At 40.9% G+C, this 17,613-nt stretch overlaps 1 protein-coding gene across 1 annotated transcript in view; it reads left to right on the forward strand.

Annotated features, from left to right (window-relative positions):
• LOC143288855 (uncharacterized) overlaps positions 1-16,896 on the forward strand; it is a 48,850-nt gene extending 31,954 nt beyond the window's left edge. The window contains exons 12-18 of the mRNA XM_076597506.1: positions 1,189-1,296; positions 1,535-1,595; positions 2,851-2,958; positions 6,644-6,708; positions 7,363-7,434; positions 11,096-11,265; positions 13,479-16,896. Coding sequence (XP_076453621.1) covers positions 1,189-1,296; positions 1,535-1,595; positions 2,851-2,958; positions 6,644-6,708; positions 7,363-7,434; positions 11,096-11,265; positions 13,479-13,807 — 913 coding nt within the window. The 3' untranslated portion in view covers positions 13,808-16,896. The remainder of the gene's footprint in view (positions 1-1,188; positions 1,297-1,534; positions 1,596-2,850; positions 2,959-6,643; positions 6,709-7,362; positions 7,435-11,095; positions 11,266-13,478) is intronic.
• The last annotated feature ends 717 nt before the right edge of the window (positions 16,897-17,613 follow it).

Here is a 17,613-nt window from a genome sequence, read left to right on the forward strand (position 1 = left end):
CGGCCAATGTTCTTTGTTCTTTCTTTCATTTCCTCACATGATCCACTGGATGTCTGAACAGTCCAGACTATAGCTTTCGTCGTTAATCACTCAGTACGGCCAGTCCTCTCTTCTCCTCTACACAGACCCCTCGGATGTCCAGTGGGTGTCTGAATGACCCAACCTTTAGCTTCCGTCGTCAGAACTGTGGTATTCTTTGTCAACATTCGCCTCTTCAGTAATAAGAGCGTTCCGCTTGTAATATTTTGATGATGGTAATTGGGATGAAACGCTGTTGACGTCGTCTCTTTCGCCGTTCGTATGGAGAGAGTTAAAAATGCTGTGTACTTAACCCCCTTCGTCCACCTTTACAATATTGAGGACCTTGCGCTTGCAAGATGTTAATGATGTCAGTAGCGGTGAAGCACTGTCATCGCCTGTTTGTTTTTGTTTGTTTTTTTGTTGTTTTTTTTGTTTTGTTTGTTGTTGTTTTTGTTGTTGTTTTTGTTGTTGTTGTCTTTTCTTTTTTTTCTTTTTCTTTTTTTTTGTTTGTTTTTTTTTTTGTACATCTTTTTATCACAACAGATTTCTCTGTGTGAAATTTGGGCTGCTCTCCTCAGGGAGAGCGCGTCGCTACAGTACAGCGCCACCCATGTTTTGTATTTTTTCATGCATGTAGTTTTAATTGTTTTTCCTGTTGAAGTGGATTTTTCTACATAATTTTGCCAGGAACAACCCTTTTGTTGCCGTGGGTTCTTTTACGTGCGCTAAGAGCATGTTGCACACGGGACCTCGGTTTATCGTCTCATCCGAGACGGAGAGAGTTAATTAAGCCGGAATGGAGAGGAATGGAGTATTGGCCTTGTGGAAATGCATCTGCCAAGGAAGCGAGAGAAAGATAACTCAGATGAATAAGGGCAAGGGAGGTAACCTATTACAGGTGCCAAAGAAGTGAACGCAGATTATCTGTTATTTGTCTGTCTGTCTCTGTCTTTCTCTCTCTCTCTTTCGCACGGTCTGTAGACATTTCCCTGTTTCTTACATGTAAGGGATAAAAAATATAAAAAATATCAATATAACACAATACAATACACGTCTGCGTCTGTTCCATAAACAGAACTGAGACAGACAGACACAGAGAGAGAGAGAGAGAGAGAGAGAGAGAGAGAGAGAGAGAGAGAGAGAGATAATGCTTTGTCTGATTGACAGGGTTCACCCCATGCCGACAGACGGACCCAGGGGACAGTACTCTTCAGGAACAGCAGATGGCATACGTCCAGGCATTTTCTTCGCCAACATTTTGCGGCCTGAGGAGTTGTAAGTCTCTCTCTCTCTCTCTCTCTCTCTCTCTCTCTCTCTCTCTCTCCTCTGTGTGTGTGTGTGTGTGTGTGTGTGTCACTGTCTCTCTCTCCCTCCCTCCCCCCCCCTCTCTGTGTCTGTCTGTCTTTCCCTCTCTCTCCCTCTCTCTTTCTCCCCCCACTTTTGTCTGTGTGCATGTCAGTGTTTATGTCAGTGTTATACTCAGAAATGTGTGACATGTGTCGTTTTCTTGCAGACCTACCTATCTGATGATGGCCTTGGCGCTTCATGAAACCAACCCTGGCCATCACTTGCAGGTAGGTATACCTGTATTTTTCAATGTCATCTGCAGGTAACTTTCATATTGTCACCATGCTGATAACTTATACCTATATTTTTCAATGTCATCTGCAGGTAACTTTCACGTTGTCACCATGCTGATAACTTATACCTATATTTTTCAATGTCATCTGCAGGTAACTTTCATATTGTCACCATGCTGATAACTTACACCTATATTTTTCAATGTCATCTGCAGGTAACTTTCATGTCACCATGCTGATAACTTATATTTTTCAATGTCATCTGCAGGTAATTTTCATGTCACCATGCTGATAACTTATACCTGTATTTTTCAATGTCATCTGCAGGTAACTTTCATGTTGTCACCATGCTGATAACTTATACCTATATTTTTCAATGTCATCTGCAGGTAACTTTCATGTCACCATGCTGATAACTTATATTTTTCAATGTCATCTGCAGGTAACTTTCATGTCACCATGCTGATAACTTATACCTGTATTTTTCAATGTCATCTGCAGGTAACTTTCATGTCACCATGCTGATAACTTACACCTGTATATTTCAGTGTCATCTGCAGCTAACTTTCATGTTGTCACCTCCTGAATAGTAGTAGACCTTGCCAGCTTGAAGAAAGACGGAGAGGAGGAAAGAGAGAAAGGGGGACAGGGGGAGTGGGGGGGGGGGGGGGGTGGGGGGGAATGAATGAGGATAAACAGCAAAGTAAAAAAAAAAATTCAATGCAGCAGATTCAAATAGTTGTGGGTTGTAAAGTTCCTCCTTTTCTGTGTACATGGACACACACACTTGAGCGCGCGCACGCATGCTCGCACGCACGCACGCATTCTGTAAGCCCATGATTTCTCGCAATCCCACGAATTCTCTCACTTTGATTTCTCTCATAGTATGTGAGAAAGCGTGGGAAGTCCCCAGTATTTTCATCAAAAACATTTCCTTTGCCATCGGGGTTGGTTTCTTGTCTTTTACCAACACAAATCTTAGAGAAAACTGAGAGAGAGAAAAGAAAAGAGAAAGAGGGGGTTGACAACGATAATCATGATAATGATGGTGACGTTAGTGAAGACGGTGAAGGTGACTGCACAGTACTGGTTTAAAGAATGTATATCTATCTGTCTATCTCTCTCTCTCTCTCTCTCTCTCTCTCTCTCTCTCTCTATATATATATATATATATATATATATATATATATATATATATATATATATATATATATATATATTATCAGCGGATGTTGTTGCTGTTTGACAGACGAGTTACGCCATCACCGCAGACCTTCCGGAATTCCGGAAGAACAAAGAGTACAGCGCCAAGTTCCGGGTTCCGTTTGCCTTCCCCACCTACACGGCCTATGTTGAGGTAACATCTGCACCACCCCCATACCCAGCTTCAGTTTCTTCTTCTTCTTCTTCTTCTTCTTCTTCTTCTTCTTCGTTCGTGGGCTGCAACTCCCACATTCACATGCACACGTGTGGGCTTTTAAACGTGCATGAACGGTCTTACCCCGCTATGTAGGCAGCCATACTCCGTCTTCGGGGGTGTGCATGCTGGGTACGTTCTTTTGTTTCCATAACACACCGAACGCTGACATGGATTACAGAATCTTTAACGTACGTATCTGATCTTCTGCTTGCGTATACACACGAAGGGGGTTCAGGCACCAGCAGGTCTGCGCCGTTACCGAGATTTGAACCAGGGACCCTCAGATTGAAAGTCCAGCGCTTTAACCACTCGGCTATTGCGCCCGTCCTTCAGTTTCAGTTTCTGAAGGAGGCGTCACTGCGTTCGGACAAATCTATACACGCTGCACCAACCACGTCTGCTGGGCAGATAAATGCCTGACCAGCAGTGTAACCCCACACGCTTAGTCAGGCTTTGAGTGCGTGCATATGATTATATCATTTGTGTGCTTATTAGTGTGGATTTCCAGGGAATTTTTGCCAGAGGACAAGGCATTTGTTGCCATGGGTTCTTCTCTAGTGCGCCAAGTGCGTGTTGCCTGCACATGGGACCTCGGGTTTATCGTCTCACTGAGCCGAATGTCTGGACGCTCTGTTTGATTTTCCAGTCAAACGTGGGAGAAAGAGCGAGACCGGGATTCGAACCCACACCCTCACTGACACTGAACGTGCAGATAAACGTCTTAACCATTCTGCCACCTTCCTCCTGGCCCGCACACCGAATTTGAGGCAGAGTTGAAATATTAACCCCTTGACTGCTCAGTGATGACGGGTGTGCTGGTCAGTGAAGGTCTGTCGCCTCACTGGGATTGAGACAGAAAGCTTACAGGTCAGGGAGTCAGTCACCACTCTGCGTTTGGAGTTCTTCCTATTCATTGTGGACTGTAAAAAAAAAAATGAATTGCATTATTGATAACAGCACAAAAAGTTGTATCTGCTTTCTGTAAAAAAAATAATAAATAAATAAATAAATTGCACCATTGATAAGAACACAAAAAGTAGTATCTGCTTTCTGTACAAAACAAAATAAATTACACCACTGATAAGAACACAAAAAGTAGTATCTGCTTTCTGTACAAAACAAAATAAATTACACCACTGATAAGAACACAAAAACTAGTATCTGCTTTTTCAAACTCGGCCCACGCTGTTCTTTTTCACCAATGTTAATAATAATAATGATGGATACTTATATAGCACACTATCCAGAAATCTGCTCTGGGTGATTTACAAAAACGCTTTTGTTAACATAAAACATTACATCAATGTTACATACACACACACCAAAATGTGACTACGCACACACGCGCGCGCGTGCGCGCACGCACGCACGCACGCACGCACGCACGCACACACACTGCATACATCTAACAGCTACCCTAACACATACGCACACAGAGGCAGGCACAAACTTACATAAACACACGCACACACAAGACATATTCATATACATGCATGTAGTTATGTACACATACAAACATAGCCAAGCACAGTTAACGCAAAGGAAGTGGACCTGCCACAATCGAACTTATTGCTGAGAGAAAAAGGTGAGTTTTGAGACGAGACTTAAAAGATGCGAGGGAATCAGAATGACGGAGGTTATCAGGGAGCTTGTTCCACGTCTCTGGCGATTGAAAAGAAAACGATCTGTGTCTATAGGTCTTACTTCTGACGTGAGGTATCCTGAGAAGTCGAGTATCAGAGGAAGAAGTCAAGGGGTTAAATGAGACTTACCTGTAAGTTGAAGTCTATCAGAGTTCTTCCAGCCTATAGTTCAGTTCAATTCAGTTACTCAAGAAGGTGTCACTGTGTTCTGACAAGCCCATATGCGCTACACCACATCTGCTATGCAGAATCCTGCCTGTCAGCATAATAACGCAATGCGCTTAGTCAGGCCTTGAAGGAAAAACTATTTACAAATGGATATAATATAATAAAATGAAATTAATAATAATAATAATATTAAATGTAATAATAATCAGGATAAGGATAACAAATAGATCAATAGAAAAATAAAGGAATAAAAGGTAAATGCCTTAAACTATAGTGCAGAAGTTAAAGGGCAAAAAGATTGAAACAAAAACTGGAAAGAAAATCGGACACGCTCAGTGAAAACCTGCCATGTGTGCACCCAACACACGTAGAACTACCCAAAAGAAGGGCGAGCCGGATGAATTATGACTGACGACCCATTTGTAAGGGTTAGGGGGGAAAAAATCACAAAAAATACAAAACATAAAGTAACTGAATGAAACTCGCTGAACTTGACCCACTGACCCCTCTTCTCACGTCGTGTGTATGCCCACCTCCCTCCCTCTCTTCACAGCCCTCAGAAGCTGAGTCATTGTCAGTACCTTCTTGCTAGTAGCTTTCTTCACTGCAGATACTTTATTCAACGTCTTCATCATCCTCATCGATGTCGAAACCTTCAGTTTCAATCACTTCAGCAGCAGTAAAAGCAGCTGTCGTGATCCAGTTTGCTCCAAAAAAATTCCACTTGTATCGCCTGCGACGCCATTTTCGATACGTATGCAGATAAGCTTGTCATGTCCGGTGCCGAACTCAATGGCTCGCCGGCGAGTGTGTTGTTACGGAATCTCACGAAGAAACTTTCCATTCGACCCTTGACACGTTCGCAGTGCCCGGTGTCGCTGCGATTGTTATGCCACCCCATGAGGAAAACGTGGAAAAATTTTAATTGTCGAAACCGCCATAGCGTTCCATCGGAGTATTTGAGAAAGAACTGCGGCCGACTGTGAAGTGTTTGACTGAATCTGGGAACGTAAAAACAGAATCGATTTATCTGAAGCTGATCGTAGAGAGTGAGATGTACAGGTGAAGGCAGAAAAGGAAGACAGAAAAGAGCAGATTTTCTATCATTAATCACAGTACATTTATAACATAGAGTGCTGATCTTGACCTGTATTGCTACACAAATCACAGCACGTTTATAACATAAGATCTTGAACTGTATTGCTATACAAATCACACTACATTTATAACATAGAGTGCTGATCTTGAACTGTATTGCTATACAAATCACAGCACGTTTATAACATAAGAGTGCTGATCTTGAACTGTATTGTTATACAAATTACACTACGTTTATAACATAGAGTGCTGATATTGAACTGTATTGCTACACAAATCACAGCACGTTTATAACATAAGAGTGCTGATCTTGAACTGTATTGGTATACAAATCACACTACTTTTATAACAGAGTGCTGACTATCTTGAACTGTATTACTATACAAATAAAAAATCACAGCACATTTATAACATACAGTGCTGATCTTGAAGTATATTGCTACAAATCACACTCCATTTATAAAATAGAGTGCTGATTTTGGACTGTATTGCTACAAATCACACTACATTTATATTTTTTAAGTGCTGTTTTGGACTATATTATTGCTACAAATCACACTACATGTATAAAATAGAGTGCTGATCTTGAACTGCATTATGTGTGAGGCAGGGAGCCAGTGGAGGGGTTGCAAGAAGAGAGGAGTGTTGTACGTGTCATGATGTGTGTGTGTGTGTGTGTGTGTGTGTGTGTGTGTGTGTACTGCTGTTTGCAGGGCTGGGCGCTGTACGCGGAAAATTTAGGTGAAGATCTCAACCTGTACAAGGACGACTATGAGTTGTAAGCACAGTTCTTGCTCCTGCGTTTTTTGTTTGATTTTCTGTTATCTTGTGTATACATGTCTGTGTGTCTACCTGTCTGTTTGTCACACACACACACACACACACACACACACACACACACTTACATACATACATTCACACACACTCACACACGCATATCCACACACTTTCTCTCACACACACCGACACATACATACATACACACGCACTGACACACACATATCGCAAAACACACACGGTCTCAATCACATAGATGTGCGCGCGCGCGCACACACACACACACACACACACACACACACACAGCACACATGCCCACATTCTCCCTTTGTTTAAACAATTAAAGGCCATAATATTTCTGTCTTTGCTTTATTTCCTCAATAGTTTCACCGTATTTTCCAAAAATGTATATATCTCTCTGTCTGTCTCTTTCTCTGTGCATGTGTGCGCCTATGTGAGAGAGAGAGAGAGTGTGTTTGGATGGTGTGTGTGTGTGTGTGTGCGCGCACGCGCGCGCGGATGTGTTTGTATTGGAATATGTGCATGTATGTGATAGGTAATTACTTGGGATCATGTTTTGTGAATGATAGATTTGTTCGGCTTGTTGTTATTGTTTTATTCTTTTTTTCTTTTTCTTTTTATCCTGTTTGAACAGGATGGGATACTATGACTCAGAAATATTCCGAGCCTGTCGTCTGGTTGTGGACACTGGATTGCACTACTACAAGTCAGTACAACTCTCTCTCTCTCTCTCTTGTTTTGTTTTGTTTTTTGTTGTGTGTGTGTGTGTGTGTGTGTTCTTCTTTTTTCTCTCTTTGTCCAGGGCTTTAAAGAAATTGCTCGGATTGTCATTGCAAACACCTAATGATTTAGTGTATGGAGAAACAGCCAGATATCCCATCGTTTTGACTTCCACTGTTAAATGTATTCAATATTGGCTGAAAATAACTCAGATGGAAGAGCACAGATTACCCCATAAAGCCTATAGAATGCTATTAGATTTAGATAATAGAGGCAAGAGAAATTGGGTGTCTAATGTGAGAATGAAACTTTGTGAGTATGGTTTTGGTTTCGTATGGTTGAACCAAAGTGTCGGAGATATCAGCGATTTTATTCATGTATTTCGTAGAACATTAATTGATTGTAGATGGCAAAATTGGAACTCCCATATTCAGAATAGCGACATATTTGATTTGTATCGAATGTTTTGTCATATACCTTATAATATGCCAGTTTATTTGTCAGTGAGACTTGATAGACATCTGAAATATACTTTGTCAAGGTTTAGATTAGGTGTTACTGAAATACATACGCATTATTATCGATATCGAAAATCATGTGCCCAAAATTTGTTTTGTCCAATGTGTCAACAATCTAAAAAAGATGAAGTTCACTTTGTGCTGTGTTGCCCAGTATTAAGAGATCTTAGAGAACAAATGATTCCAGTTAAATACTGTCAATACCCTTGCTTGTTTAGACTTATCATGTTAATGTCATCAATAAATGAAAAGACTGTCAAGGAGTTCGCTCTATATCTGTATAAAGCACTCAAAAGGAGAAGTGTATATGTTACATCATGAAGACTTTTGAATGTATGACTTCAGCATTTTACTGTATACCCCCCTTCAAAGGAGCTGTGGCCTATATGAATAAACCATCTCAATCTCAATCTCAATCACTCTCTCTCTCTCTCTCTCTCTCCTTTTATTCATGATTGATTATAGTTCGTTAGATACTGTTCACCTACCCCTTCACGAGCGGTTGAGGCCTAATGTGAATAAACCATCTTCAGTCTTCTCTCTCTCTCTCTCTCTCTCTCTCTCTCGTCTTCCTCCAATCGTCCTCGGATCTAGCTTTGAAAGATTAAACTAGGCTTACCTTTAAGGTGAAGTTTGATCAGAGTTCTACCATAATTTTGAGAGGGCGTGGCGACCTCAGAATTAGGTTGGTGTAATTATACAATTGAGTGCGCGAGCAAGTTGCGTGGCCGTCAGTTCGTGACACAATTTTGCTGGTGACGAGTGCAGAACTTTACAGTTTACGTCATTCTGTTGATACGAGTCTTGACCTTCTCTGCCCCCTGCCTGGTTTGCACAAGCAGTCTTAGCAGCTCTTAGTTAACTCAGCGGTCAGTCCATCACCAGGCAAACTTGAAAGAATTTTACTGCAGAATGAGTAGACTTTTTTTTTTTTTGATTAAACGGATGTGATATATGTTGCGTATGAATGTGGATCAGTCTTCACGTTTTGCCCAAAGCCCTGAATAATTCGACCGTAAGGGTGTCAGGCAACAGGTGGTCTAAACTCAATTATACATGCTTCGACTTTCTTCTTCTTCTTCTTCTTCTTCTTTCCGTTACACGACTAACATCGACTTGCCGATGATTTTGTCGTGGTTGATGCATGCTGGGTATTTTTGTGTCTCCATAACCCACCGAACACTGATTTCACATAGATTATAGGATCTTTAATGTGCGTTTCGTTTGTTGTTGTTTTTTTGTTTTTTTTGTTTTGTTTGTTTGTTTGTTTTTGTTTGTTTCTGTTTTGTTTTGTTTGCATGCGATTACACACGAAGGGGGTTCAGGCACTAGTAGGTCTACACATATGTTGACCTGGGAGACGGAAAATTCTCCACCCTTCACCCACCAGGTGCCGTTACCGAGATTGGAACCCAGGACCCTCAGAGTCCAAAATCCAAAGTTTTAACCACTCGGCTATTGCACCCGTTCACACTTTGAAAGTTAGGGTTAAAAGCCTCAAAGATTTTACGGCCATGGGGCTAGCAGTAAAATTGTAGGCTATCCACCCCTGTGTCCATGGCTCGGCATTGGAAGGCTGGGGCCCAATCCTCTCCTACCACCGTTTTAACCACTCCCCAAGGTAAAGTCAGGCATTCCCTCATTCACATCTGCAAGGGTGGTGTGAGGGAAATCGGGATACAGTGCCTTTCCCCAAAGACACAACTTGACACCATGCCGAAACTAGGCATCGAACAGTGGTAGTAATGGAAAGCACAGGATTTAAACAAAAACAAAAAAGAGAGGCAAGGCCTTCAAGACTCACTTGTGATAAATTAAGTCCCCTAGCATTAATTACAGAAAATGATAATAATGACTCCTCTTGTTGTTGTGTCAGAATAAGAGGTCAAAGTGCCAAGTTTAGAGATTACAAAAAATATAAATATAACAGTAAATGCAGTTTGCATATAATTAGGCTTCTTTTTTATTTTTTGTGTCCATCCCAGAGGTGCAATATTGTTATAAACAAGATGATTTGAAAGAACTGAATTTTTCCTATTTTTATGCCAAATTTGGTGTCAACTGACAAAGTATTTTCAGAGAAAATGTCAATGTTAAAGTTTACCACAGACACACGGACACACACACACACACACACACACACACAGAGAGAGAGAGAGAGACAACCGAACACCGGGTTAAAACATAGACTCACTTTGTTTACACAAGTGAGTCAAAAAATTAAGTCCAATGCATGGAAGTGGCTCTTGCCACCACACCTTCGTTGAAAGTCATGGAACCTGGAGTCAGGTGGCAGAATGGAAAAGATACGCATCTGCCGATACAGAGTCACTGAGGGTCTGGGTTCGAATTCCACTCTTGCCCTTTCTCGCTGGAAAATCGAACTGAGCGTCGATTTAGTTCGGTTCGTTCGGATGAGACGATAAACGGAGGTTCCGTGTGCAGCAAGCACTATTTACACTGAAAAAGAACCCATAGCAACGAAAGTGTTGTCCTCTGGCAGAATTCTGTAACAGACATCCACTCTGACAGGTACACACACACACACACACACACACACAAAATGCATGCACTCAAGGCCTGACTCAGTAAGCGCGTCAGTTGGGTTATGCTGCTGGTCAGACATCTCTGCCTGAAATGTGGTGTAGCAGTGTATACATGGATTTGTCCGTATGCAGTGACGCCTCCTTGAGAGACTCAAACTGAAACTGAACCAGCAGCAGTGCAGGGTCTCCTCTGGTGTGTGGCCTCCTGGCAATGGCCTAACACCGATAGTTCCCTATGGACTGCCGGGCCTGGGACTACGACAGACGAACCCGAGTATGGCTGTGTATGGGGGAGGGGGGGGGGGGGGGGACTCGGAATGAGCTGCGTGGCGTGGGATTAATCCCACTGAAACGGTGCAGATGATGATGATGATGATGATGATATGCAGGCTTATTTTGCGCAGTACCCTCATCTCAGATGGGGCTCACCGTGCTTTACAATAAAATATACAAATTTAAAGACTGACGTAAAATATGTACAAAGTCAACACAGTCTCACATGACAATGATGAGGCAGGGAAAAAAAAGAAGAAGAAAAGAAAACCTGAACCTGTTGTGCTGTGTTGGTGTGGATGCATTGTAGCTGGAGCCGGGACGAGGCGATAGAGTACTTCCTGAAGTACACATCAGACTCACAGGCGGGGATCGAGGTGGAGGTTGACCGCTACATCACGTGGCCAGGGCAGGCGACAGCCTATAAGGTGGGGGAGATCAAGTTCAAGGAGCTGCGCAAAAAGGCTGAGGACGAACTGGGTGAGTACGTGGGTAGGGCTGGGTGGGTGGATGGGTGGGTGGGTTGGTGGGTGATGGTCGTGTGTGTGTGTGTGTGTGTGTGTGTGTGTGTGTTTGGAGGGACGGTTAGGTGGTGAAGAAGAAGAGTTACATCTGAAAAGGCAGAGAACAAACTGGGTGAGTAGGTGGGTGGGTGGGTGGGTGGGTGTGATTGTCGCGTGTGTGTGTGTCTGTGTGTGCGTATGTGTATGTGTTTCTGTGTGTGCCTGTCTGTGTGTATGTGTCTGTGTGTGTCTGTCTGTGTCTGTGTGTATGTATGTGTGTGCGTGTGTGTGTGTGTCTGTGTGCGTGTGCGTGTGTGTGCGTGCGTGTGTGTGTGTGTGTGTGTGTGTGTGTGTGTGTGTGTGTGTGTGTGTGTGTGTGTGTGTGTGTGTGTGTGTGTGTGTGTGTTCGGAGGGACATATGGGAGGGGGATGGTTGGTGGGGGTTGGGGAAGAAAAGGGGTTGGTTCTGAGTTTCCAATTTTCAGTTTCAAGGAGGTGACAAAGCGTCAAACATATATGCAACACAACATGCAACACAACATCATCTTTAGATAGAAATAGCAGGTTGTTGGGGTTGTTTTTGTTTGTTTGTTTGTTGTTTTTTCAAAGGGAAACAGATATCTGATCAATGATTAAACCCAACTTTCTGGCCAGGCTGTTGGAAGCTTGCAAAATCTGAAACATATTCATGTATATGATGAAAACAGTAAACAGCAGAAAATGAATAAGTCAAGGAAACAATGGGTAAGATGTGTGAATTATACTTGTAAATTTGTAAGATAATGGCAAATTTGTAAGATGTCTGATCCTGGCAAATATGTAAGATCTCTGATACTGGCAAATTTGTAAGATGTCAGATACTGGTAAATATGTAAGATGTCTAAAAGATACTTGTGAATATATAAGCTGTTTGAAAGATACAGGTGAGTATATGAGATGTTTGAAAGATACTGGTAAATATTAAAGATGTATGAACGATTATGGTAAATATTAAAGATGTCTGATACTTGTGTATATGTAAGATGATGTCTTAATGATACTGGTAAATTAAGATGTTTGAAAGATGCTAATAAATATTAAAAAGTCTGAACGATACTGGTAAAACTGTAAGATGTCTGAACGATACAGATAAATATGTAAGATCAGTGTCTGATACTGGTAAAATATATAAGATGTCTGAATGATACAGGTGTGTATGTAAGATGTGATAGTGGTAAAGTTGTAAACTCACATTTGTCAAGTGTGACACAAATTATGGGGACTTCACAGAAAAAAATTAGAGGTAACTTTTCTACATGAGCATCAAGCTATATTGTTTGACGTTCGTGCCGAAAAGTGGTCCTTTAACTTTTTTTGTGAAGTCTGTATGTATGGTTATATGTAATGAATGAGGGCTGGCATAAAATGTAATCTCTTTCCACAGCAACACTGATCCCATTATGTTTCCCGTTTACAGGCGAATTCTACAGCGTCCGAGATTTGATCCCTGTGTTAAAATCACCTCCCACTTCTAGGCAAATTCTTGAACACCAGAGACTCGACACAGAATTTTAAATGTCTTCCACTTTCAGAGGAATTCTTCAATATCTGAACAGATCCAGAATTTAAAATGTTTCCATCCTTCAGGTGAATTCTTTGAAATCTCAGACTTCCACACAGTGGTACACACAGACATGCATAATACATTTTGTTTTACTTGCCAGCTTATGTTATGAAGCAATTATGTGACATATTGTGAAAATGCTTATTTCCTGAAAATACATTTAAACGATCAGAAAAAAAGGAGAAATACCAAAAAGTCAACAGAGCTGGAGGAGTCCAGTCTTGCAGATCTTACAAAACCCTTGGACTGAGGTTGTTCAGCTCTAACAAGCAACATATACTGCTACTACTAAAATTGATTTTTTTTTAAATAATAATGATAATAATAATAATAAACGTAATAATGACAATAATAATAATAACATTCTCCACTATAATCAAATTCTAGCCCAGATAGTCGGGACAGTAGTTACCACCTCTGCTGCTCTGATAGTCATAGTCGTACATAACAATCATGCAATAATGATAATAATAATAATTATTATTATTATTATCATATAGCGCCCTATCAAATGATTTCACTCTAAGCGCTTTACAAATAGTTGCAATCAAAATATATATATACATCATCCGTCTTCCGCTTTTCAGGCGAGTTCTTCGACATCCGAGACTTTCACTCTGTGGTGCTGGAGAACGGGCCGGTACCGCTGCGGATCCTGGAATCCCTGGTGGACAACTGGATCAGGAACCACCACCGCACCCACCTCCCCACGGAAGAGTATGACGCCGAGCAAGACCCCGATTGCCTGTGTCCTCCCAATGCCGTGGTGAGCTCCAAGTGCGTCACCAACGCAGGTGGAAGGAAAGCAGTGTCTGTGGGTGTGGGGGGGACTTTGGGGTTATCGGTGTTAGTGGGGCTGTTTCTGGGTGTGAGGTGGCTGCGCGACTTGTACGTTCTATCAGTGACTGTGCGGTAGTCGCTCGCTCGTTTCGGAAAATTGTGACCATTTCTCAATGTGATTTTTTTTTTTTTTGGTTTGTTTGTTTGTTTGCTTGTACAGGTATGTAAATAGTGTAGGAATTAAGGGTGGTGCAGTCTCCAGTTGATAAAATTACATGTGCGTACTCTACACGTTTCAACTCAAGTGTATATGCTTTAGGAAGATCAAATACAAATAGTATATGCAAATAACACAAATCAGTTAATCAGCTCTTGAGGTAAAATAACGTTTCAGTATCTTTTGTAAATATCTTTTTACACAGTCTTTTCTTGTCTTTTTTTTTTTCTTCTTTTTTTTCTGTTTTAGTAAAGTGGAAATGATTATTAAGGAGAAATGTTTTATTTTGTTTTGTTTGTGTATGTAAACAATTCTGATCAATTACAATTATTCTTCAGTTTTTGACTCACTTGTGTAAACAAAGTGAGTCTATGTTTTAACCCGGTGTTCGGTTGTGTGTGTGTGTGTGTGTGTCCGTGGTAAACTTTAACATTGACATTTTCTCTGCAAATACTTAGGCATAAAAATAGGACAAATTCAGTTCTTTCCAGTCATCTTGTTTAAAACAATATTGCACCTCTGGGATGGGCACAAAAAATAAAAAATGAAGCCTAATTATATGCAAACTGCATTTACTGGTATATTTATATTTTTTGTATTCTCTAAACTTGGCACTTTGATCTGATATTGTGACCCAACAACAAGAGCAGTCATTGTTATCATTTTTTGTTCAAACAGGAGCTTCTTTTGCTAAGCATGGAAGTTTTATTTATTTTGCAAACGTTTTGGTGCAGATAGTAAAAAAGGGAAATTACTCTGTAATTAATGCTAGGGGACTTAATTTGCTTTAAACTGATCTTTTCTCATCTTAAACATTACATTTTGAAATTATACTCAATACATAAAAAGCTTGGATTTTTTTTTAAAGTGTATCACAAGTGAGTCTTGAAGGCCTTGCCTCTCTTGTTCTTTTTTGTAACATGTATCAATAGTTGATGCCATAAAAATGTTTTATGACCATGACCATCAGAAGTCTGTAAATAGCCAGTGAAGTGCCACACTCTGTGAAAGCTTTCCATGACTGAACTGATGGTGAGAGTTTTGTGATGGTGGTGTTTCAATACATCTGTGCAATGAAAACAATGATGTAAAAGGTCCCTTCTACTATTTTAGTTCCACAAGAGTACAATCAAATGAAATATACAATAGTTTTCTTCATTATGTTTATACTTTTTTGTGTATATTTATCTTTATGTGCATGTACATCTTGTTGAGAAAAAAAAATGTACTTCAACATGTACATATGTATGTTTATGTGCTTTGCGGAGAAAGAGCATCAGGTTTATTTTATAACCTGAACTTCGTTTTCCTTTTTTATTTGTCTGTTTTTCTTACAAATGGAACTGACGGGAGGGAAGAGTGCCGTATTTCTTAATTCTTTAATTTCACAGGAGGGTGAAATTTCTCTCATTATTTTACCAAGGATTTGGATGCAATATTCATGGCATGTTTGATCACACTTCCTGCAAATTATTTGTGAAGACTTAAGTGTGGAAATTTTCAGGCTTAAAAATTATGTTTCATTAGTTATTTTTAGTTTAAACGTTCTAGATCACTATTGTTTTCACCCACAAATTGGGACATGAACAGAAAATCAGCAAATGACGTGTGTATGAGTGTGTGTGTGTGTGCGCGCGCGCGTGTGTGGGCATGTGCGTTTGCGTGTGTATGCGTGAGAGTGTGCGCAAGCATGCATGTGTGTGTGTGTGCGTGTGTATGCGTGAGTGTGTGCACGAGCGTGTGTGTCTGTGTTTATGCACATAACATTGCTTAAAGGATGACACAAATTTACAGGCACCACCACATCACATTACAGTTGACATGGATGTGTTTGCTTTTTTTTTTTAGCCACATGTGTTTGACATGTAAAACAAATTAAGTTACAATTTCCCCATTCAGTTTTTTTTTTCAGAATTAAGTCAGCCTTTTAAAATTTGAAACATATGGGTAGGGGACGGCCATATGGGCAGGGGACGACTGATCCCTGGTGTCTCTGACACACCTGTCTCTCTCACCCATGCCTGTTGCCCCGTGTGGAACGTAGGCCACCAACCAGCACTCCCCAGCCATGTTGATCCCATGCCAGTCACTCCAGTTGTCCCCAGGTGCATGCGGCCTTTCCCCTTTCCTGCCTGTCTCCAGGTCACGGCGATGTGTATTTGTTGGCTGGCCTCTTTTTCCTTTTCCCCTGGTGAGGGTTTGTCCTTTTCTCTGCAGGCTGTTGTCTTGTTCGTTCCCTCAGTTCCTCATTGGTGATTCTGTTTGGCCAGCGAATCTGAAGAATCCGAGGCAGGTGTTGATGAAAGTCTGGATTCTCTTCATGGTGGTGATAGTGGTTCTCCAGGGGCCATATTCAAGAGACCATTGTGCCTGCAGGTAAAGGTGTACCTGTGGCCAGATCTACCTGAGGCAAGGCAAACTGCCTGAGGGTAAGCAGTATCCGGCATTCAGGAACACTCGAGTCCACCCGCAGGTCTTCAAACACAAAGGCAAATTTGCCCTTACTACCTGCCAAAGGTGACTGACCAAGGAAAAATGAATTTCTTGAATTTGGCCTCGGGTCTCTGCTCCATACAATACGACAGACTTAGGTATAGTGTTGATGATCATGATGTTTTATCATGAGATCTCTGTATCCATTCTTCAGCTGATGGAAAGCCACCCTTGCCTCACCAATGCAAGTTCTAATATCATAATCTATTCTACCCTGCCATGGTATATGAAACTTTATCTGACACTGACTGATTAAAATTTGACAATGGGGGGGAGTAAGGAAAGGGAGTGAGAGAGAAACCTGCAGCTCTCACCAGGAAATGGTGCGCTGGGAAACTCTCTTTGTGCTGATGATGCACATAATGTGTACATGTCAATTAACATTTAAATAAATAAATAAATAAACAAACCCAAAACAAGAAACATTTGACATTTTTGCTTATGGTCCAGCTGACTGTACAGACCTTTATCACCAAAATAAAACAGGTGTCTACACATGTTAATAAATAAAGAGATGAAAATAAGTTTTGTTGGTGCATGGTGTCTGACACTCCAGTTTGTCAGGTTGTGTGTGTGTGTGTTTGTGTATGAACACAGCTGTCTCAATTTGAAGTGACTTGAGAACAGTCCTAGAAATGTGTTGTGACTTACCCTGACCTTTAGAGGAAAGAGTTTTGGTTCTCGCCATGCCCGGACATTGTACCATACCTTCAAGCTGCTTCTCTTTTCTTGTAACCTTGACCTTTGATACTGAGATGGTATTATTTATATAGGCCATAGCCTTGACCTTTGACCTTAAATTTCAATAGAACTTCCTCCAGTCACTGATCAAAGCTGGATGGAAAATGGATCCGAGACATGAGATAAGTCACACCTTTTTTTTTTTTTTCTTGTCTTGTGCAAAGTATTGACACAGACCGTTAACTTCTCAACCGAAGTCTTCAGAAACAGGGAAAACAAAGGTTTTATCCATAATTAAGACTCTTTTAAATTTGGCTTCAATACAACTTGCAGTTGCTGAGAAAGTGTTACTTAAGTTTGCCAGTTTACGCACACGTAAATGGATGCAGAGATGACGGAGGAGGCATCATCACATGAAATAATTTTTATTTCAGCAAATCAGCACACTTTAGGAACCTTTCTATCATCAAAATTTACTGGTAAGTTATTTTATCATCATCTCTGTTATTTTCCTTTCGTATTATGACATTGTTTTATAGCTATAATTTCTT

Source organism: Babylonia areolata, chromosome 13 (assembly GCF_041734735.1).
Source record: "Babylonia areolata isolate BAREFJ2019XMU chromosome 13, ASM4173473v1, whole genome shotgun sequence".
Classification (NCBI taxonomy): domain Eukaryota; kingdom Metazoa; phylum Mollusca; class Gastropoda; order Neogastropoda; family Buccinidae; genus Babylonia; species Babylonia areolata.